Raw genomic sequence first — 24,812 nt, forward strand, 5'->3', positions numbered from 1 at the left:
GGGATATTGGTCTAAAATTCTCTTTTTTTTTTTTTGCTGTGTCTCTGCCAGGCTTTGGTGTCAGAATGATATTGGCCTCATAAAATGCATTAGGGAGGATTCCCTCTTTTTCTATTGATGGGAATAGTTTCAGAAGGAATGGTACCAGCTCCTCTTTGTACCTCTGGTAGAATCCGGCTGTTAACCGTCTGGTCCTGGATTTTTTTTTGGTTGGTAGGCTATTAATTATTGCCTCAACTTCAGAACATGTTATTGGTCTATTCAGGGATTCAGCTTCTTCCTGGTTTAGTCTTGAGAGGGTGTATGTGTCCAGGAATTTATTCATTTCTTCTAGACTTTCTAGTTTATTTGCATAGAGGTGTTTATAGTATTCTCTGATGGTAGTTTGTATTTCTGTGGGATCGGTGGTGATATCCCCTTTATCATCTTTTATTGCGTCTATTTGATTGTTCTCTGTGTTTTTATTTATAAGTCTTGATAGCGGTCTATCCATTTTGTTGATCTTTTCAAAAACCCAGCTCCTGGATTCACTGATTTTTTGAAGGGTTTTTTTGTGTCTCTATCTCCTTCATTTCTGCTCTGATCTTAGGTATTTCTTACCTTCTGCTAGCTTTTGAATTTGTTTGCTCTTGCTTCACTAGTTCTTTTAAGTGTGAAGTTAGGGGGTCAGTTTTGGATCATTACTGCTTTCTCTTGTGGGCATTTAGTGCTATAAATTTCCCTCTACACCCTGCTTTAAATGTGTCCCAGAGATTCTGATATGTTGTGTCTTTGTTCTCATTGGTTTCAAAGAACATCTTTATTTCTGCCTTCATTTTGTTATGTACCCAGTAGTCATCCAGGAGCAGGTTTTTCAGTTTCCATGTAGTTGTGTGGTTTTGAGTGAGTTTCTTAATCCTGAGTTCTAGTTTGATTGCACTGTGGTCTGAGAGACAGTTTGTTATAATTTCTGTTCTTTTACATTTGCTGAGGAGTGCTTTACTTCCAACTATGTGGTCAGTTTTGGAAAAAGTGTGATGTGGTGCTGAGAAGAATGTATATTCTGTTGATTTGGGGTGGAGAGTTCTGTAGATGTCTATTAGGTCTGCTTGGTGCAGAGCTGAGTTCAATTCCTGGATATCCTTGTTAACTTTCTGTCTCATTGACCTGTCTAATATTGACAGTGGGGTGTTAAAGTTTCCCAGTATTATTGTGTGGGAGTCTAAGTCTCTTTATAGGTCTCTAAGGACTTGCTTTATGAATCTGGGTGCTCCTGTATTGGGTGCCTATATATTTAGGATAGTTAGCTCTTCTATTTGAACTGATCTATTTACCATTATGTAGTGGCCTTCTTTGTCTCTTTTGATCTTTGTTGGTTTAAAGTCTGTTTTATCAGAGATTAGGATTGCAACCCCTGCTTTTTTTTTGTTTTCCATTTGCTTGGTAGATCTTCCTCCATCCCTTTATTTTGAGCCTATGTGTGTCTCTGCACATGAGATGGGTCTCCTGAATACCGCACCTGATGGGTCCTGACTCTTTATCCAAACTGCCAGTCTGTGTCTTTTAATTGGAGCATTTAGCCCGTTTACATTTAAGGCTAATATTGTTATGTGTGAACTTAATCTTGTCATTATGATGTTAGCTGGTTATTCTGCTTGTTAGTTGATGCAGTTTCTTCCTAGCATTGATGGTCTTTACAATTTGGCATGTTTTTGCAGTGGCTGGTTCCAGTTGTTCCTTTCTGTGTTTAGTGCTTCCTTCAGGAGCTCTTGTAAGGCAGGCCTGGCGGTGACAAAATCTCTCAGCATTTGTTTGTTTGTAAAGGATTTTATTTCTCCTTCCTTTATGAAGCTTAGTTTGGGTGGATATGATATTCTGGGTTGAAAATTCTTTTCTTTAAGAATGTTGAATATTGGCCCCCACTCTCTTCTGGTTTGTAGAGTTTCTGCCGAGAGATCTGCTATTAGTCTGATGGGCTTCCCTTTGTGGGTAACCCAACCTTTCTCTCTGGCTGCCCTTAACATTTTTTCCTTCATTTCAACTTCGGTGAATCTGATAGTGATGTGTCTTGGAGTTGCTCTTCTCAAGGAGTATCTTTGTGGTGTTCTCTGTATTTCCTGAATTTGCATGCTGGCCAGCTTTGCTAGATTGGGGAAGTTCTCCTGAATAATGTCCTGAAGAGTGTTTTCCAACTTGGTTCCATTCTCCCCGTCACTTTCAGGTACACAAATCAGATGTAGATTTGGTCGTTTCACATAGTCCCATATTTCTTGGAGGCTTTGTTCATTTCTTTTTATTCTTTTTTCTCTAAACTTCTCATTTCATTTCATTCATTTGATCTTCAATCACTGATACTGTTTCTTCCACTTGATCAAATCGGCTACTGAAGCTTGTGCATGTGTCACATAGTTCTTGTGCCATGGTTTTCAGCTCCATCAGGTCATTTAAGGACTTCTCTACACTGTTTTTTCTAGTTAGTCATTCGTTTAATCTTTCTTCAGGTTTTTAGCTCTTTGCGATGGGTTTGAACATCCTCCTTTAGCTCGGAGAAGTTTGTTACTACTGATCATCTGAAGCCTTCTTCTCTCAACTTTTCAAAGTCATTCGCCATCCAGCTTTGTTCCATTGCTGGCGAGGAGCTGTGTTCCTTTGGAGGAGAAGAGACACTCTGATTTTTAGAATTTTCAGCTTTTCTGCTCTGATTTCTCCCCATCTTTGTGGTTTTATCTACCTTTGGTCTTTGATGATGGTGACATACAGATGGGGTTTTGGTGTGGATGTCCTTCCTGTTTGTTAGTTTTCCTTCTAACAGCCAGGACCCTCAGCTGCAGGTCTGCTGGAGTTTGCTGGAGGTCCACTCCAGACCTTGTTTACCTGGGAATCACCAGCAGAGGCTGCAGAACAGCAAATGTTGCTGCCTGATCCTTCCCCTGGAAGCTTCATCTCAGAGGGGCACCCACCTGTATGAATTGTTAGTTGGCCCCTACAGAGAGGTGTCTCCAGTTAGGCTACTCAGGGGTCAGGGACCCACTTGAGGAGGCAGTCTGTCCGTTCTCAGATCTCAAACTCCGCGCTGGGAGAAGCAGTACTCTCTTCAAAGCTGTCAGATAGGGACGTTTAAGTCTGCAGAAGTTTCTGCTGTCTTTTTTTCAGTTATGCCCCACCCCCAGAGGTGGAGTCTACAGAGGCAGGCAGGCTTCCTTGAGCTGCGGTGGGCTCCACCCAGTTCCAGCTTCCCAGCCACTTTGTTTACCTACTCAAGCCACAGTAATGGCAGATGTCCCTCCCTGAGCCTCGCTGCTGCCTTGCAGTTCGATCTCAGACTGCTGTGCTAGCAGTGAGCAAGGCTCTGTGGGTGTGGGACCCTCCGATCCTGGCACGGGATATAATCTCCTGGTGTGCCGTTTGCTAAGACCGCTGGAAAAATGCAGTATTAGGGTGGGAGTGTACTGATTTTCCAGTTATGGTCTATCACGGTTTCCCTTTGCCAGGAAAGGGAATTCCCGGACCCCTTGTGCTTCCCAGGTGAGGTCATGCCCCGCCCTGCTCTGTGGGCTCCACCCACTGTCTGAGAAGCCCTAGTGAGATGAACTTGGTACCTCAGTTGGAAATGCAGAAATCACCTGTCTTCTGCCTCACTCACACTGGGAGCTGCAGATTGGAGCTGTTCCTATTCGGCCATCTTGTGACCTCCCCCAAACTTTAAATATTACATACATGGTGCTTGTTCAAAATGCTTTTACATGCATTTAATATATGGACAACTCAGGCATAAATTTTTATCAAATTATGATCATGGAATGACAAGTTACAAATGTTAAGACAATGCTCAATCGCTTATACTAAACTTTCAACGAACAATATGTACAGTTTCTGTTAATGCCTTTATTTTCTATTATGTTTCTTCTGATTGCATACGTTGAAATGCAATTTTACATTTACTGAAACTAATAATAAAAAATTTGGGCTTGTATTTTGCACATATTTTCCCCATTTTTCTACTAATTCATTTTTACTGTATTATAGAAGTATCTTTTACTGACAGATTGGAAAAACAACCCATTCTTCCCCACGGATAATCTGGGAAGCTGCTCTAAGACGCTGATCTTGAGGCAGACAATAAAAGCGTAGTAACAGTGAGGGCCCTGGAAAAGCTCCCGGGAAAGTAAAAATACAAAGTTTCAGTAACTAAGATTTCTTTCCTGGTTAAATACACTCAACCTGTATTTGGGCTGAGTGTTGGCCGGGTACAAATGTAGACAAAGGTTCCCAGAGTGCCGCCGCAATCCTCTCCCACAACATGGCCCCGAGCTACTCATTTCGAGATTTGCCTTTAGAGAAGAGCGAAGGAGCGGGGGCGTGGCGAGCAGCGTGAGATAATCGGAAAGCGCCCCTCGGCGCGGGCACAGCCGGCGCGTCATTGTCGTCATCGTTGCCCGACCGCTTTCCGGAGACTGTAGTCGAAGGCCCTGAGGTATTTTTCAAAGTTGTACTTTCAGTTTTTCTCCTCCTCCTGTTTAACTCCGCTTTTCCTCTCCTGGGATTCCCCTGTAATCCTCTGGGCAGACTGAGAGAATCGGAGTTTGGCTGCATAGCCTTCCAGGAATGCAGTGTCTCACAGCTCTTCGCTGGGGCAGCATTGCTGCAGGTCCCCCACTTCCGCTTGTTTTGGGGCTGCTTGCAGGCTTTGGCTTACCCCGGCCCCTCATTTCTCTCTCTTGCTCCGGTCTTTCTCTTTTTCTTCGTTTGTTAACCACCCCCTTCTCAACTCTTGGAAGACGAAAAAATTAAAAACAACAACAACAAAAAAAACATGACTTCACAATTTTCAGCTGTCTTCAAATCTTGCGTAAGGAGAGAGGCTAAAGTGGGACGTCTAGGGGAGTCACTTTACTGTGTTAGCTCCGTTTATCATTCACATTCACAGACTGCCTGCCGCTGCAGTATTAGCCCGTCTGAGATAGTGGGCTAATTTCGACCTTTAGCTGAAATCTGTGGTGGGTAATCCAAGAGAGCAGTTTTTCTTGATGACCCGGGAAAGTTCAGTGTAACTAAAACTTGCTTGAAAATACCTTTAATGTCTTCATGTTTGCTGAATACAATTCAGTTTTGGCTTGATACAGACTTATTTGTCGCAATGAGATGTCTGCTATCCACTTATTAACCCATTGGTACTGTCTGATGGTAGACAGAACCAAGACTTAACCGTGATTTTTAAAAAAATTAAATTTAAAATTTTTGTGGTTACATAGTAGGTGTATATATTTATGGGGTACACGAGATGTTTTGATACAGGCAGGCAATGTGTAATAATCACATGGAAAATGGGGCATCCATCCCTTCAGGCACTTACCCTTTGTGTTACAAACAATCCAATTATACTTTTAGTTATTTAACCCTGTATTTTTGATTCAAAATTAACAGATTAGCCCTGTCGAAGTACAGAGAAGTATTTGCGTTTAGTGGAAATGATAGAACTCATTGTTTTGTTGAAAGATAATGATAAGTGTGAATAATGGTTTTTCAAAATAAAACAAAATTCTCAGTCAAAAGATACTACAGCTGCCTTCAGTTAGCTGTGTTGTATGTATCACAGTTCAGAAGTAATGCAATTTTTTTTCTTAACTGCTTTTACCTTTTCAAATGGCTCTTCATATGTATTATCTCAGCTACTGTTTCCAAACAGTTGACCCTTCAAGCATAGCTCTACATAGTCCACAATGGATTAGAGTATTTGATAACTTTCACTTTTGGTAAAATACTATCTAATGTATTGAGGGCTGAGCCAGGCCCTGTTCTGATGGCTTTTATCTATATTATTTATTTAATCTATGCAGCAACCCCATATACTGTTATTTAAGAAATGAGGTGATTGTAATAAGCCACTTCCATATGTTTTGGAAGGTAATTTTGCTGCTTGATCGCTGTAATTTTGGAAATGCTTTGAATTAAACACTGAATAGAAGTAAATTTAATCTAATGTAGTTATTCATCTCAATCTTGAGCAATATCCTCATAATTTATATACTCCTCTATTATTAGACTTCTGGATACATTTATTTTTAGATGTTAATATCTTTTTTAGAAAAGGAAGAAGTCTGTATGTACTCAGGAATTGTACTGTGAGACTGAAGGAGAGTCACAGACAATACTAACATGGAGTCACTGTTTGCCCAAGACAGCAATATTTATTGAGAACTTGTGTGTACATTTCATTGTTATTTTCTCCTGAGATAATGCAGTGCAAAAAAGCCATTCCAGTAATTCATTACGAGTGATAGAATTCTGGTGCAGCAACAGCAAGTGGCTCTCAAGTTCCAAAACACAATCATGTTGGATTTATTCTCAAGCTTAGTTCATAACTGTGTATAATTATTTGGTGTAGAGATGGGAAGAGCCCCAGAACGTACATGATCATATGTTTGTTTGGATCCATGTGGTGACTTTCTATTATCTGTAAGCTCAAACTGTAATCTGATATTAAGAGTTTCCAAAATTAGGTCTTAGGTTACTTTGGTTGGTTTTAGTTAGTTAACAAATAGTTGCTAAATACCTAATACATGACAAGACATTATGTTAGTGATGTGTTCAAAATGTACCTCGACATGAATCTTACCTTGAGGAATAGCCCAGTGAGTAAATAACCAATGGAAAGGTAAGAGCAGAGGAGTGACATGATCTGACTTAGGTTTATTTTATTTTACTTTATGTTTTATTTTGTTTTACTTTACTTTATTGTCTGTTCTTTTGTTTTCTTTTGTTTCCTTTCCTGCCCTGCCCTGCCCCGCCCCGCCCCACCCCACCTCACCCCCCCCACTTCTTTTCTTTCGGAGTCTGGCTCTGTTGCCCAGGCTGGAGTGCAGTGGTGCAATCTCAGCTCACTGCAACCTCCGCCTCCTGGGTTCCAACGATTCTCCTGCCTCAGCCTCCTAAGTAGCTGGGATTACAGGCACGTGTCACCACGCCCGGCTAATTTTTTTTGTATTTTTAGTAGAAATGGGGTTTCACCATGTTGGCCAGGCTGGTCTTAAACTTCTGACCTCAGGTGATCTGCCTGTCTTGGCCTCCCAAAGTGCTGGGATTACAGGCGTCAGCCACTGCGCCTGGCCTGACTTAGGTTTTAATAGAATCTTCTGTGGCTTCTGTGTTAAGAATAGTTTGTTGTGGGGTGGGGTAGGTGAAAACCATGAGACTAATCATGGAGGTGTTGTAGTTCAGATGAGATGATAACATCTTAATTGGAAAGAAGTGAAGATGGAGAAGCAGTTTAATTTTAGATGTATTTTCTAGGAAAAGCCAATAGAATTGCTTACAGATTGAAAGTGAATTGTAAGAATAAGGTTATTGTCAAAGTTTGGGGCTTGAGCAACTAGAAGAATGAAATTGCCGTTAACTGAGAAATAGAAAACTGTGGGAGGGGCAGGTTTGTGGGAAGATTCGGAGTTCAGTTAAGGAGGTGATAAGTTTGTAATGTCTGTTAGTCATCTAAGCGGAGATGTTGAGTAGGCAGTTAAGTATGTTCATTCCGGACTTCAGAGTGGTCATTGCTGGAAACAGACATTTGAGAGTTGTCAGTGAACAGATGGTATTTAAAGTTGTGAGACCAGAGACAGTCGTTAAAAGAGTAAATGTAGGCAGAAAAGAGAAGGGGCACAAGGCCTGAGTCCTTAGGCATTTTAACATTAACAAGTTAGGAAAATGAGGAATAACCACCAAATGAGACAGCCTGAGCAGCCAGTGAGGGACAAGGACAATTTTGAGTCTGGTGTTGTGGAATTTAGAGTAGAGTAGTGCAGCTGATGGATCGGGTGAAGTGAGGATTGACACCTTTGGATTTATCAAGAACTTGAGGAGTGTTATTGATAGATATGTCATTACGTTAAGTCAAGCATATAGTTGCACAGCAGTGTGATAACTGTATTACAGTTATATTCAGAGAAACTTGGGAGCAAAGAGGAAGAAGAGACTACCTTTGTTTGGGAGGTATGGACACCTTTATAGAGGAGGGAGCATTTGATGTGGGTTTTAAAGGATTGATAGGCCAAGAAAATGGAGACAGTTATGAAGAGGAGGTTGATATGATTTGGGTGTGTGTCTCCTCCAGATCTCTTGTTGAAATGTGACTTCCAGTGTTGGAGGTAGGCCCGGTGGGAGATATTTGGGTCATGGAGGCAGACAATGTCTTGGTTTTGTCCTTGAGGTAATGAGTTGAGTTCTCACTCTGTTAGTTCACTCCTAGTGCTGGTTGTTTAAAAGAGCATGGAAGCTCCTCTTCTGTCTCTTGCCGCTTCTCCCGCCATGTCACATGTCTGCTCCCCCTTTATCTCACCAAAAGCAGATGCTGGTACCGTGCTTGTTGTGTAGCCTGCAGAACTGGGAGCCAAATCTAACCTCTTTTCGTTATTAAATTACCCAACCTCAGGTATTCCTGCATAGCAATGCAAAACGGAGGAACACGGGTATTCCAAGTAGAGGGAAAGGGCTATGATAGCACCTCAGTTCCCTTCCTTCATGGTCACATCTCCCAGTTAGCTGTTTTAAAGATGCTTTTGCCAGTCCTCTTTCCTCTGTGGCCATTTGCTAATGCCCCATGTTCAGTAGCTCCAGGCCTACTGAACATTGCTAAGGAAGTTGGAGATTCTAGTCATGTGGAGTAGTGACAGGAACAGAAGTTGAGTGTAACGTTGCTCCAGGCCTACTGAACATTGCTAAGGAAATTGGAGATTCTGGTCACGTGGATTAGTGACAGGAACAGAAGTTGAGTGTGACGTTGGGGAATAGGGTAAAGATGGGAGTTAAGGCTGGAAGGGTTACGGGAATAGACTTTCAGGGAGGAACAAACCTTTTACATTGTATAAAAGATTTTGTCCAGAGAGCATCCTACACAAATCCACTGATGGGATTTGTGGGGGATGCTCCTCCTCCATTCGATTTGAGTTCCATTCTGCCGAGCTTTACCACTTACCAGCCCTGTGACCTGTTTCTGTTGTGCCATCTGTAAAGTGAAGCTAATTTTAGTGCCCAGTCGTAGAGTTGTGAGAACTCTCCTCGCCCGCACTACAGTTTTTGTCTGCTTAACTCGTCTCTGTCATCGAGTGCTTTCTTGAGGAAGCATTCTGTCTTCCCTCAGATTAAGTCATGTCCACTATCTCATAGCACAATTTATTTCTTCATATTACTGTTGTAATTTTATATTTCCGTGATTCTTTGATTAGTGTCTATCATCCACACTAAACAGTAAGTACAGAGCAGGCAAGTTTTTGCTTACTATTATCTTCCAAGCATCAGGGCTGCCTATCATAGAGGCTAATTAAATATCTATTGAATAAGAGAGTCCTTAGAGACTGGCATGTGGTAAATGCTCAGTAAATATTATTCATTTACATGACATTGTGCAGTAAGTGCTGAGGAGGTATCAGGGATAAATAAAGGAACTGTCAGGCAACTGACAGAGGACCTGTTGAGGTTGGGTAGCATTAATTTATGTCTTTTGTGAATTTCGTTAGGAATGAATGTTCACTAGGCCTAGAGCTAGAATGTTTGGCTAGGGGGCAGGAAGAGAAGATGAGAACTTGCAAAAGCATCTTTAAACCAGTTGACTGGGATGTTTAGCCATGTAGCAAGCAGGCCAGAGGAGGCTTTTTTACCATGAGAATAGAGGAAAATAGCCACTTGGTGGCTAGACAATTTAGGGGTAGAAAAAACATTTATATGGTTCTTTGAATGTAATAGTGGTAAAGAACGTAGGTTTAATTGTTGCTGCTAAGTAGAGGGAAATGACATTTTTATCTGGTATGTTTGAGAATAAAGTAAATTTCAAAATTTGAGATGATTGAAGTTTTTATAAGCTTAAGTGTTATGTTACATATCTTGTAATTCAGAGAGTGTAACAAAATGTACTTCCTCACTTTCTTGCGTTTTGTTTCCCAGAAGTGACCACAGTTAACAGCTTCTTTTGGATCCTTTAAGAAAACTTATATGCATATACCATACAAATATGCCTCCATACTCATATATCTTATTTTCTTCAAAATAAATAGGATGGCCTGGGTATGGTGGCTCACACCTCTAATCCCAGCACTGTGGGAGGCTGAGGCGGGCAGATCACCTGAGGTCAGGAGTTTGAGACCAGCCTGGCCAACGTGGTGAAACCTCATCTCTACTAAAAATACCAAAAAAAAAAAAAAAAGAAAAAAGTAGCCAGGCATGGTGGTGGATGCCTGAAATCCCACCTACTTGGGAGGCTGAGGCAGGAGAATCACCTGAACCCAGTAGGGGAGGTTGCAGTGAGTTGAGATCGCACCACTGAACTCCAGCCTGGGCAACAGAAACGAAACTTCATCTCAAATAAATAAATAAATAGGATGTATTATACATGCTGTTCTTCAACTTTTGTTCATTTAATATATCTTAGGAATCTTTCTAAGCTGTACCTCGTACCTTTTCACTACTGCAGAGTATTTTAATAGGTGGGCATACCATAATTTATTTAACCAGGTTCTAATAATGGATGTGTTGGTTGTTCTGTTTTAAAGTTTACTGTTTTAAAGATCATTGCAGTGGAAGTCCTTAAACATTATCTTGTGTTAAAATATACTTTGAGAAGTAAAATTACTAGGTCAAAGGAGGTGTACATAGGTGATTTTGAAGCATGGTGCAGATTGCCCCACAAAAATGCTAAACTAATTTATACCCTGACTAATAGTGAATGGGAGGCTGTTCTCAGCTCACCTTTGTCCATTTTAGTACTATTAATCTCTTTAATTTTTAAAATGGCATCATATTCTAGCAATTTATGTTTCCTTAATTATCAGTAAGGTTGAGTAGCTTTCTTTATGCTTATTGGTCATCTGGATTATTTGTGAACTGTTGATTTTCTTTGCCCATTTTTCTTTTCGATTGTGTGTACTTTTTTTTGTTGTTGTTAAATTGATTCATAGAGGCTTGAAAAAATCTTTGTGTTGCATATGTCTTTTTTTAGTTTTTTATTTGGCATTACTCTTGGGTGTTTATTTATTTGTTTATTTTGCCTACATTTTTAAGGGACAGGTAAAAATACAAGAAATTAGGATTTTTTTTTTTTTTTTTTTAAAGAAGGGAATTTGCTGGGATCAGTGTCTCACACCTGTAATCCCAGCAGTTTGGGAGGCTGAGGTGGGCGGATCACAAGGTCGGGATTTCGAGACAGCCTGGCCAACATGGTGAAACCCTGTCTCTCCTAAAAAAGTACAAAAATTAGCTGGGCATGGTGGTGTGCACCTGTAATCCCAGCTACTCGGGAGGCTGAGGCAGGAGAATTGCTTGAACTTGGGAGGCAGAGGTCGCAGTGAACTGAGATTGAGCCACTGCCTGGGCAAGAGAGCAAGACTCTACCTCAAAAAAAAAAAAAAAAAAAAGGAATTTGTGATACTCTTGAAATAAATAGACACTTCAGAATGTCAGCCTTTTGTTGGAAGTGTTAGTCATACAAACCTCATTTGAGACTATATGTTCAGCAACTATCACAGATGTAGTGAGCACCCAGTAACCTTCCTCTTCCTCACCCCAGTTATATCTGGAATTGAAATGAGATATAATGGAGCTGCTTAAATATTCTAGATGACACCTTCTCTTTAGTTATTCCCCTATATATGAACTGAGTTGTATTCTAAAAGCTAGTTTGTGGTTAGCCATCTAATTTCACTATAGAAATAATGCACATAAGGTTCTTTTCTCTCAAAGTTGTAATAATTCGTGGAGGCTACTTTTTTTTTTTTAAAGCAAATTCAAAATGTTACATAATTTTACCCCTCTATACTTCAGTGTGCATCCTCAAAAGACGGGGAAATTTTCTTATATAACTGTATTGCTGTTATCATACATGACAGAATTATCAATAATCTGTTGGTGTCATCTAATACTTGGTCCATGTTCAGATTTCTTTCTCACAGAACTATCTTTTTATGCTTGGTTTATTTGAATCAAGATCCAAACAAGGTCTATGTATTTCATTTGGTTGTTATGTCTCTTAAATCTCTTCAATCTCTTCTTCCTCTTTCTTCCCCCATTTTTTTTTGCTTCATGCCATTGACTTGTTATAGAAACCTGATCAGTTGTCCTGTAGAGTACTGTGTTTCTCACTCCATATTTGTTTGCTTTCTTGTGGTGGTAATTTGTTCCTCTATCCTTTATATTTCCTGTAAAATGGAAGTTAGCTCTGTAGGCCTAATTGTTCAGATTCAGCTTTTTTGGGAGTTGGAAATGCTTTGCAGATGGTGCTGTGTATGTTATATTGGCTTGCATCAGGAGGTTCATAATATGTGTGTTTCACCTACTTTTAGTGATCTATTGGTGGTCATTGCCTAAACCTATAATTTCATTAGGGGTTGCAAAGTCGTGATTCTTTTTTAAGTTGTCATTTCTTCTACATTTGTTAGCTAGAATTTGAAGTCTAGTTCTGTTACTTGGGAGCCTGATAATCAAAATAACAAGCTTGTTGTGGAAAAGTATTGTCAGAGCAATAATATTTGTGATGCCAGGAATACATCTTAGTGTAATAGTCTTTTTTTTTTTTTTTTTTTTTTTTTTTTTTTTTTTTTAAAGGGCTGCAGGCGTTGCTCCGTTGCCCAGGCTGGAGTGCAGTAGTGTAATTATAGCTTACTGCAGCCTCGAACTCCTGGACTCAAGTGATTCTCTCACCTCAGCCTCCTGAGTAGCTAGGACTACAGGTGCATGCCATCATGCCCAGCTAATTAAAAATATTTTCTGTTTTAGAGATGGATCTGTCTGTGTTTCCCAGGTGGGTCTTGAACTCTTGGGCTCAAGTGATCCTCCTGTCAGTCTCCCAAAGTGTTGGAATTACAGGTGTGAGCCATGGTGCCTGGCTGTGATTGTCTTTTTAATGTTTCAAGTTGGTTTGGCTGTAGCCCACAGATACTCAGTCAAACATGAATGTAGGTGTTGCTGTGAAAGTATTTCGAAGCCATGATTAAAATCCATAATCTATTGAGTAAGGGAGATTATTCTAAATAATCTGGGTGGGCCTGATTCAATGAGTTGAAAGGCTTTAGAAGCAGAGCCGAGGTTTCCCTGACCCAAAAGAAGAAATTCCACTTGTAGACAGCAGTTTCAGCTAGTAGCCAAGAGGTCCAGCATGAGTTCCTTCCTTGATAGCTTGCCGTATGTAAACCAGTTTCTTGCCATAACTGTGTTAATACGTATCTCCTACTGGTTCTGCTTCTCTAGTTGAAACCTGACTGGTGCAAAGGGTAACTCCTCTGATGCTCCTGTTCTCTAGCTAAATGGGGTGGGAAGTGGTAATAAGGGTCAGAGAACCTACGTTGTTTAGGGTAACCATATAATTTTTTGTTCAAACTGGGACAAGAAAGAAAGGAGCTGAGTTGGTGGCAAGCTGAAACAACAGGCATAAGGTGGAACTGTCTTGGGCAAATTGAGAGATACAGTCACCTTGTGTGTCAGCCATTGGGGATACAACATGAACATGACACAGCCCCCCCTCAAGGAACTTGTAGTCAAAAGGGAAGTCAAGTAAATAAAAATACATTAAGAGATAGTGTTTTATGTGACATGACAGCTTATAGTTGTTATATTTGTCCAGACAGAGAGCATAGAAGGAGAGCATGCAGAGAAGTCTTCATTGGCCAAACTGAAACCTATTTTTTACCTCCAAAGATAAGCAGGATTTGAACAAAGTGGAGTTGGAAGGGCGTTTCAGGCTTAGAGCGTCACACAGGTCAAAGTTGAGAGTGAGAGAGCATGGCACATTTGGAAAACTGCCATCATGGCCACAGCTCTAGGATTCAAAGAGGGGAGCCATGAAAGATGAGGTTAGGCAGACAAGCAAGGGCCACATCATAATGGGCCTTGCATCTATGCTGAGAGGTTTGGAACTATCTTCCATGTGGTAGGGAACTGTTGCAGAATTTTAAACAGAGGAGTACCATGACCAGACTGTTTAAAGCATATTTTGTAATATTCTAAAACTGGGAGTGGAGAAAAATTGATAATAGGGACACTACTCAAAGGCTGTTGAAATAATCTAGCCAGTGAGAATGGAGGAAAGCTTGTGGTGTGAGGAGATTAAGGAAGCCATATTGCCATGACTGATTGGATTTGGGGTGCCTCCCAGGTTTCTGCCTGGATTGGCCACCCTGAAGTAGAGAATTGAAGAAAAGAGGTAGCTGATGACTTCAGTTCTGTATGTGATGCTATGCACTCTTCTTTTCTGCTATCGGTACTTTGGCTTCTGTATAACCAGTGAGAAGAGGGACTGAGTGGCAGTAACGGCTGTTAGGGTTACTGGGCGGCATCCCCCCAACCCAGGTCCTTAGTCTCAGCCACACCCTACTGAGTGGTGAAGAGAAGCAAGTTTTCTCACGCCCTCTCCGTCTGTCTCTACCTCTGCAGCCAGTGTTTTAGAAGGAGTGTGTGGAAGGGCGAGGAGTACCTATAGAACCCGGGAGGAGGGTGAGGAGCAGAGCTGGGTGAGTTATTTTCTTCTTTGGAAATTTTAACATGTACAACCTTAGGCATGTTCTTTAACTTCATTGTGGCTCAGTTTCTTCATCTGTGAGGTTTGGATGAACAAGTGCATGTGGAATGCTTAGAATAGTGCCTGGCACATAATCAGTGCTATTCAGGTGTTTGCTGCTGATACCATAGAGTCATTGCTTGATCCTGGGGTCAGAGTAGCTAAGGGGATGGAGGGAAATTTCTGCGCTTTTTCTTTGGAAGGAATAAATATTCAGCAACTGCCTATATAAAATGTTAGTAGAAATCACTTGAATTAGGAGGAATTTCTCATAATAGAAGAGCCTTTATTTTTTAGTCCCCCTTGCCTTTTCTAACAACAAATATCTGCTTGTTTATTGGGGCTTAGGGACAGGGAATAATTGCAGGAAAAATCTCTACTGTGTTCTTCTGAAGAAAGGAAATGTTTTCTAATAGGAAAATTTGATGAAAAAATTCACATTTAAATAAAGACCTTTTGTGTTTTTAAAAAATACATACAGTATTTGTTAAAAGCCAAAATACTTTATTGTGCCTTTATTTAAATGTTTTTTATTAAAAATTTAATATGTGCTTTTTGAAATAAAATATAAACAATGAAGAATGAAGAGTTAAAAAAAATGAGTCTGCTTTGAACCTATTCCCTAATCCTTGTCTCTTTTCAGAGAAAATGTCTGTTTTTTGTATGCTCCCTCCAGACTTTTTTCTACATGTATGTATATAGCTTTTTTTTTTTTTTTAAAGCCAAATGGCATATATTAGGCACATTATGTGTTATATACAATGTTCTCTGTTCTCTTTTTCCTTCTTATTGTGTGTCACTATATATAGATTTACTTCTTTATTTTTATGAGACATGTAATATTCTCAAGGATGAATATGCTGTAATTCATTTAACTGTTTCCCTGTCGATGAATATCTAGATTATTTCCAATATTTTGTTATAGTTTATTTCAACAAATGTTTATTGACTGTCAGGCAGTGCTTGTGAACAAATCACAAAAATTCCTGCTCTCATGTAGTTGCCTTTTGGAGGTAGACTGGCAACAAATAAATACATGTTAGTTGATATAGAGGAATGTAAGGTGGGGAAGGAGATAGGGAGTGAGGAGGAGTGGTGTGCATTTTAAAATGGGGTGGTTAGGAGAGAGATACCAATAGGTAACATTTGAGTGGAGATCTGGTGAAGGTAACATAATAAGCTCTGAAGATGTTGGTAAGGGAGGAAGAGAGGATAGAGTATTCTAGGAAGGAGAGAAGTCCAAAGGGAGGTAGGCATGTGCCTGTTGTCATGGGGGAAGAACAATGAGGCTATTGTGGCTGGAGTGAAATAAGCAAGGGAGAGTGGGAGATGAAGTCACAGAAGGTGATGGGGAGTCAGGGCAAATTGTGTTGAGCTTTTTGAACCCACTGTAAGGATTTTTAAAAGGTAAATATTTATTTTTTTTTGATTTAAAAAATAGAGTTGGGGTCTCGCTGTGTTGCCCAGGTTGGTCTCGAACTCCTGGGCTCAAGCTATCCTCCTGCCTCGGCCTCCCAAAGTGCTGGGTTTACAGGCATGAGCCACCTTGTCGGGCCCACTGTAAGGATTTTTGTCTTATTTCGAATGAGGTGACAAGCCTTTGGAAATTTCTGAGCAGAAGCATGGCATAGTCTGATTTACATTTTGAATGATCTCTCTATATTCTTGATAATAGACTTTGGCCAGAAGCAAGAAAGCTATTTAGGAGGGCATTCAGGCATGGTTTGATGGTGGTTTGGACCAGGATAGTAGCAGTAGAGGTGGTAGGACATGGTTAGATTCTGGGTGTGTATTAAAGATGAAGTGAGAGAGAGTAGTCAAGGATCACTCTGAAATTTTGGGACTGAACAATTGGAAAGTTAGAGTTGCCATGAAATGAAATGATGAAAACCGCAGTAGGCAAGGTTAGGAATCTGGCTTTGGGCAGGTTCCATTCGAGAATTTATTAGACATCCTACCAGAGATACTCAGTATCTCTGTATGAATTTCATATTTACATTCAGCTGAGTATCTCTGCAGCTGGAAATGTAAATATGAATTTCAATGGAGAGGTCAGGGTTGGAGAAAGAAATGTTGGAGTCTTCAGTTTACTAAAGCAATTTAAAACCCTCAGCTCACCTAGGAGTAAATCAGAGAAGAAAGTCAGGAACAGCCTCTGGGCACTTCAAGCTTGGTTAAGGGGCTGAGAATGTGAGAAAGCTGCATCTAAGAGACCAAGAAGGGAGCCAGTGAGATAGAAAGGAAACCAAGGAAACCAAGGAAACCAAGGAAACCAAGAGAAGGGAGTCAACAGTGTCACTCAAGGAGAACTGAGAATTGACCATTGAATTTAACCATGTGGCAGTGTGGGTGACCTTGCTAAGTATAATTTTGAGAGAAAAGTAAGGTCATATGTTTGTAAGAGATTTGAGAAAGGATGGAAGGAGAGGAATTAGAGACTTAGTATAAGCACCTCAAAGTCAAGATCTTTTTTTTCTTTTTTTTTAGTTTCTTTCTTAGATGGAGAAATAAAACATTTAAACTTACAGGTAGTAGTCCAGCAAAGGGACAATTTGATACAAGACAAACTGGAGGAAGTTCAGAGACAAGTTTAAGGAGGACATTTTAATTTATATGCATATGTGCAAGGATTTTTATAGGCTAGATTCTTAAAAGGATTTCCTGAGTCAAAGGGTATGTGCATTTTAAAAACCGGTACCAATTTATATTCCACTTTCAGTGTATAACCTTTCTAACACTGAACATTCTTAATCTTTAAAATTATTGCCAATCTGATAGGTGATGATATCTTCATTATTTTAATTTGTTTTATTGCTTTCTAGGAACTGTTTATTTAGTCTATCTAATTCTTTGTGATATTTTGTCAGATACTTTCTCCTAGCTGTCTCTTGCCTTTTAACTTTGCTTATGGTATCCTTTTACCATGTATGACTTTTCAAAAAAGTTTTTATGTAGTTAAGTTTGTCAGCCATTTCCTTTTATAGCATTTGGGTTTCATTTAGATATAAATATTTGATATAATCTAATATGTTTATACATTTACATTTTTAATTCATTTGGAGTTTATTTTTGTATATGTTAAGAAAAAAGTTTTCCATCTTTCTCTATATTCTTAAACAGCTAAATACCGTAGGAGTTAACTGTTTCTTGAAGGTTTGAAAGAAATTACCTATAAAATCTTCTAGGACTAGAGCCTCTTTGGAGGGTAGGTCTTTGACTACTGTGTAATTCTTTTTCTGTGGTTAATGATCTGTATGGTTTTTACGTACTTCTTTTTAGTTTTGGTAATTGATATCTTCCCAAGAATGTCATTCTTTTCATTTACATTTTCAAATTTATTGGCTCAAAATTCTACATAAAGTGAGGAAATACCAAGTCTTCTTTACAGTATATCCCTATACTTACACCTTTATCTAGGCAATAAATGCTGGAGCTGTCCTTTCACAGATCTGGAGATTAGGTTAGCTATTTTCAGCTCTTAATGGCTCTGTTCTTGGGGATATTTCTAAATTCTCATTCTCTTTTGTTTGTAAGGTTTCTTGGCTTTGTTTCCTGTTTCCAGTCTGATCCCATTTGCTCTTTTTTTTTTTTTGGTTTGAGAGACAGTCTAACTCTGTTGCCCAGGCTGGAGTGTAGTGGCACAGTCTTGGCTCACTGCGACCTCCGCCTCCAAGGTTCAAGCAATTCTCCTGCCTCAGACTCCCAAGTAGCTGGGAGTACAGGCATGCGCCACCATGCCTGGCTAATTTTTGTATTTTTAGTAGAGACGGGATTTCACCATGTTGGCCAGGCTGGTCTCGAACTCCTGACCTCAGGTGATCTGCCCGCCTCAGCCTCCCAAAGTGCTGGGATTACAGCGTGAGCCACCATGTCCAGCCCAGTTTGCTCTTTAGCTTACACAGTTTCTACTGTTAAAGTCTGCTGGTAGATCTGTGCTTTTGTTGTTTCCAGCATTTTTATTTTCATGTTTTTATATTTCTTCTGTCATATTGTAGGGATTTGGGGAGGGATGAGAGGCAAATGCATATTTTCAGTTAACCTTTTGAAATTGGAAATCAATTCTTTTCTGTGTAGTTTTCTTATTGCCTTGTTTAATTGCTGGTTGCACAATAGTTAGATAGTAACTTCACAACTCAAGTAGTAATAGATAGACTTCACTTTATTTTTTTAATGAAACCAGATGTCTTAGTGGAATATACTCATTCAGAAGAAATGTTGATATGTTGTCACTAAATATTCAAATAGTACTTTTCAAACTTAAAAGTAATCATAACATTTAGAACTGTAAGGGACTTTACAGATCATTAGACCAACTGCCTTATTTTATGGATGAGGAATTTGAGGCCGAGAGAGATGATTTATCTCAGGTGACAAAGTTGGTGATCAAGACGGAAAGCCCGAGTCTCTTTACTTCCATTCTGCTATGCTATTTGCTGTCATACACATTCATGCTGTTCTCCTTACCTATGTGATAAAGAGGTATTTCTGTTAATACAATTTTTTTTTTTATTCTAAAGATGTTACCTATGGCTTAGAATTGCTTCTAAAATTTGGACTTAGATACTTTAATAATACATTGATATAGGTGAATTTTTAAAGTATGGGCTGTCAGAGTATGCACTGGCACGAATGAAAACCATATTGTTTATTTGCCCCAAGTTTCCTCTTTTCTGCTTATGGGCTTTATATGATTTATGGACTCTTTGGATTTCTTATTAATATTTTAAATAAGCTTAAGGAATATAAATATATATGATTTATATATTAATCATTATATGAAAAATGATTTCTGTGATACATATTTTAGACCTGATATTTTTACTTTTTTTGTTTAATATAACATGCTCTCAGATCGACACCTATATTTAGAAGGACTGAAATACATATTTTTCTTAAAAAAGTGCTTTGCTTACCATTTCTTTAGCAATCATTAGGAGATCTATTTATCAAACTTTAATTGCTTTGCTAATTCAACAGTTTTTAAAATGTAGGATTTTGATTATTGCTATCTCATATTTGGTAATCATGTCTTTAGTTCTTTAAAAGTTCTTTAAAAATACAAAAAAATTAGCTGGGCATGGTGGCAATGGGCCTGTAGTCCAGCAACCTGGGAGGCTGAGGTGGGGGGATCCCTTGGGCCCAGCAGGCAGAAGTTGCATTGAGTGGTGATTGCATTATCCTGGGCGACAGAGAGAGACCCCATCTCAAAACAAAACAAAACAAAAATGTTGAGAGTTTGGTGTGCATAGCATTAGTGGGCTTCGGTTGGTTCTTCTTCCACAGCCCCCCAGGAAACTTAAGAAGGGGACAAATTGGAATGTATTTAATCTAGAATTAAATTCTAAAAAGATTTGTTTATCTTCAGGTTTTAACTCTTAGTGTCTTTGAAATACATGATATGACCTATTGATTTTTTTTTTTTTTTTTGTAAACTAAAGAACAAGCTCTGTCTCTAATATGAACTCAAAGAATTTAATTTTTTCTAGTCAGCCATAATGGCAGGTGAAGAAATTAATGAAGACTATCCAGTAGAAATTCATGAGTATTTGTCAGCGTTTGAGAATTCCATTGGTGCTGTGGATGAGATGCTGAAGACCATGATGTCTGTTTCTAGAAATGAGTTGTTGCAGAAGGTATTTTAAAAATGTAATTTCCTAAAAATGAATTTCATAAAACAGAATGCTATTTTATGAAACATGTGGAAGAAGAAACAGATTAATGACCTATGCCCCTTTTCCCCTTTATTTCAATTTTATTAGTGTTTGGGTATTTTTAGGGGGGAAACAAAACACAACTCCAGCCTTAGGAAATAACCTCCTAACTGTGTTTTTAACTTGGTTTTGGAAAAAAAAGGAGCACTCACAGTATTCTTTTTGACAGACTCTATCTTTGACCTTTTAAGTATTACAATGATGTGATCAGGGTTTCTGGAAACCCTATAGGACAAAAACAGTAAATTGACTTTGACAGTCTAAAACAAATCTCATTATGTTTCTTCTGTCTTTGGTATTGCCTAAGCATCTTAGCCTGCTTCTTATACATAAATGCATCATGTACAATGTTTATATTGATAAATTACTTTTGACATACAAAACCCAGATCGTAACTCTCGAAATTAAAATAATTCAAAAGAATTTTTCTTGGGTTGTACACTTTCCTTGTCTAACTAAAGATGATACCCTAAGGTGAAAATTTGTGGACAAAAGTCACTCATTAAGAAAACTTCTTTTTACAAATTATTTTCAGATCATTTGGTTATTGGATTATATGAATTGAAAAAAATTCTTTGATACCTTGTACTTGGTAAAAGTTTAAAATGTTATCAGATGGTGTTCCAAGTTTGTGTATTTTTTTTCTGTCTCACTTTCTCTCTTCCCCCCTCTCTCTTTTTCTTTTTTAACAGTTGGACCCACTTGAACAAGCAAAAGTGGATTTGGTTTCTGCATACACATTAAATTCAATGTTTTGGGGTATGTGTGTTACTTTGGAATTCATTAGAAAGCAAATTACTTATTGTGTGAAAGATGATTTATTTTTAAAATGCTAACAATTTACATACAATTATACTTAATAACAATTTTAATAGATATTTATTTTTAAATCTGGATGCCAGTGAGCCACACATAGATTTAGTATTACATGGAGATTGAATAATTTAAAGTTTAATTGTTTGTAGGACTTTCCTTTTTTTTGTGAACAACTAGTTTCTTTAATTGGAATGTTTTAAATTAATACATTCACCATTTTATTCCATGAAATTTTTCTATTTTAGTTTATTTGGCAACTCAAGGAGTTAATCCTAAGGAACATCCAGTAAAACAGGAATTGGTAAGATTTTATTTCTTTTTATTTTATGTGTTTGCTGTTGTATTTCTGAAGTTTGTCACACTACCTTTGTCACACAAATTAGGGAGAACAGAATTTGAGTTGAAATTATGAAAGTGAGCCAGACCTTACTATCTTTGAGGTTTTTTTTCTCTTACCTTTTTCAGATAATTGGTATTCCATATATTATATAAATCTCAGAATGGGAAAATGTTATGATTCTAGTAATTATTTATAACTTACATATTATTTTTCGTATAAATTCTTGAAATCCTGTTTATCTCTAGAACTACTTTTTAAAAAAGAAAAAAACTTCTATACAGTTCTTAAAAGTATATTCTAGTTGATTTACTAGCAAAGACGGGAAAGTTTCTCCCCCCACCTTTTCAATTCCTCCATTAATTCATTTTCTCAGCAGTAAAGAATCCAGTTCAGCAACAAAGCTAAAAGCTTTTTTGGCACCAGCTGTATGTGTACTGTCCAGTAATTCTGCATTAGACATATTTACAACCTGTAATAAATCTTCTAGGTTTGTCTTTGTATTCCATTTAGATGTATAAGTACAGTATATAAGGTCTGGTATCTTGGAGTTTTTGCTGACTTCAAAAATTAAATCAAATCATTCAATTTGAAGAGAAAAATTAGAAATCAAACTTACGGTTACCTTCTTGACTTGGTTTTATGAATAAGAATATTAATAAATTGATTCTTTGTGTTTATAAAATATAAGGCAGATATAGATATGAAATACACTTGACATTGTATTCTTGTTCTCAAGTCTTAGGGTAATTGATATGTATGTTATTTACAACTTAGTAAAGCACTTGGTCATTTATTTTTTAAAAATGAGTAAGCCAGATCTGTTGTGTTCAGTTTTTCAACATGTAGTCTAAGACATTTCCTTCTTTTAAAGTTTTTGCAGGGGGGAAATAAATTTATTTTTAAATAAAACAATTGTGAAAAAATATTTAAAGCAAAAGTGTAAAGCAATATGATATACAGATCTGAAAATAATGGCTTGTATCTGTTTTCAACTTCATAATATGGACTTTACATGCAGTTTCTCTTTTTTCCATTAATATGAAGTTATTTGGAGTACTTGATACTGTCTTTGTGAAAGGACAAGGTCATTTGTTTTCTTTCTGCCTCAGAATCTACTTTACGAAGTAGTACGTTAATATTCTAGATAAGGGTTGGTGAATAAAAAGCATGCATAAACCTGTTCCCCTTTTCTGACCTTATGTAGATGATACTAATTGATCACAGACTTAGTGTGTGATAGGAAACTTATTTACCGTATATATCACAAATGGGAAAAGTCAGTTTACTCATTCAACAAATATTTGAGGGCTTACTGGGAGGTAGGCATTATTTCCAAGTGAGATGATTCCTCTGTGAATAATGCTGATCCCTGCCCTTGTGGCAGACAACAGACTGTATCTAATGGAGAAAAACAATAAACATAATAAACAAATAAGAAATATATATGAATATGTAGTATGTTGGAAAGTTATGGGAACAAAGAAAAAGAGTAGGGTAAGGGGGACTGGAGTGCTTTAATAGGACTGCAGTTTTAAATGCTGAAGTCAGGGCCTCAAAGACAAGGTTAACATTTGAGTAGACTAGAAGGAAGAGAGGGAGTGACTGTGTGGGTAATTGAGGAAATATCCTTCTAGGCAGAGGAATAAGCAGGGCAAAGACCCCAAGGCAGGGTTGATGTGTGTGTGCTGCAGCTAGTATCTACCATTGTAAGCACTGTGCCTTTATTCAGACAGAAATGGGGCGTCACTAGAGAGTGTGGAGCCGAGTTGCCAGTCTTTCACAATGAAAACATTATAAGATTCTGCATTTTTCTGTATATGTTTATGTAACTGTTGATTATTTTAATGATGCTTGTTTTTAAGCAGTGATCAGTTTTTTACTTTGCTATTTTATGGCTCTCCTCAACTTTATTTCTCCATTTGAAGCATAAGAGCCATTTATGCTGATTAATGGTCTCAGAAGATTCAGTGGAACAGCAACAGATTATGTTTCTCATCTTGTAAAGTCTGATTACAACTGTGTATTTTAGTAGAAAATTTCGTGTGTTTACCAATCAAAATTATAAAATTGAATAATTTGTATTTTCATTCTTCCTAATTGTTACACTAGATGGTAGCATGAAAAGATAGTTAAGTACTACCTTATGTATTTCCTGTTTAGAAAAATTTCAGGATAGTTTAGTTTGTATTTTGCAAGTATATGAAAGCTCCGGTTTTTTTCTTTAGATTCAAAACAGTTAATATATAGATTTGTGTTAATGGTGATTTTAAAAAATGTATAACCACCTAGAAGCTTTCAATTCAATGTTTATTTGTGGAGTAATGTCTTAGTGTGATTCTTCCTCTTTGGAAACAGAAGACTTCTGAAATGACTTTTTAACATCTGTCTTTCCCCACCCTCCAACTGTGAACTCCAGGCAAGCAGGGAGCATATTTATCCTATTCATTTGCATTTCCTAGCACCACGCACTGTAATAGGCAATAAATACATATATGTTGAATTTAACCGAGGTGTACAGCATAGTAAAATCTAGTGGTGGTGAACAGCTTAGTAAATCTATTGCCTTTCTTTTTTATCTTTAAGGAAAGAATCAGAGTATATATGAACAGAGTCAAGGAAATAACAGACAAGAAAAAGGCTGGCAAGCTGGACAGAGGTGCAGCTTCAAGATTTGTAAAAAATGCCCTCTGGGAACCAAAACCAAGAAATGCATCAAAAGTTGCCAATAAAGGAAAAAGTAAAAGTTAACTTTTTGGTTTTGATGTACACATATTCAAAAAGTACATCTTTTTTTTTCCCCCTCCACAAAATAATTCTGTGGCAGGACAAGGTTTAAATGTATTTCTTATTGAATTAATATGTAAATTTACAGTAAATATGTAAAGCTAAATACTTTCCTTTCCAAAGATTGTTATCTTTATTGATTTGCACTGAGGATTTTAACATTGTGATATATTATATATTTATAATTTACCATCTCTTTTGATGAGACTCTTATTTCTTTATATAGGTCAATCTTGCAAGTACCATTTTATAAGCAGCTGTGAAATTTAAGTGAAATGTTCGTTGTAAATATTTGTACTATTTTAAATGAATAATGACCTTATGATGTATGCTGTCTGTAGGCCAAAATTATAGGTACATCTGTTTTCACTATATGACATTAAGAAAGCATGAAATGACTTAAATGTTCATTTTTTTCTGTAGTTATTTTATCATGTTTTCATGATTTTAGGAATTACTGCTTTGTTGATATTCAAAGTGTGAAACTAAAACTTTATGGTTGTACTTTAATTCTTGGCATGTTGCCTCTATGTCCCATTTAAAATAAAATACATTCTCATTAACTTTAGATGGGAAATAAGGTTGTATGTTGATGGATGAGTTTTGGCATGATGACCATACTCTCTCAATAAAGGCTGAAAATGTTGTATAA

At 37.9% G+C, this 24,812-nt stretch overlaps 1 protein-coding gene across 2 annotated transcripts; it reads left to right on the forward strand.

The window, feature by feature from the left end:
* The first annotated feature begins 4,398 nt into the window (after positions 1-4,398).
* Positions 4,399-24,812, forward strand: C1D (C1D nuclear receptor corepressor). 2 transcript variants are annotated; one of them, XM_015112509.3, is made up of 6 exons: positions 4,399-4,453; positions 14,386-14,462; positions 19,996-20,142; positions 20,913-20,979; positions 21,282-21,337; positions 23,960-24,812. In XM_015112509.3, exons 3-6 carry the CDS (start codon positions 20,005-20,007, stop codon positions 24,122-24,124), a joined length of 426 nt encoding a protein of 141 aa, XP_014967995.1. In that variant the 5' UTR covers positions 4,399-4,453; positions 14,386-14,462; positions 19,996-20,004; the 3' UTR covers positions 24,125-24,812.

This window comes from Macaca mulatta, chromosome 13, assembly GCF_049350105.2.
Source record: "Macaca mulatta isolate MMU2019108-1 chromosome 13, T2T-MMU8v2.0, whole genome shotgun sequence".
NCBI lineage: Eukaryota > Metazoa > Chordata > Mammalia > Primates > Cercopithecidae > Macaca > Macaca mulatta.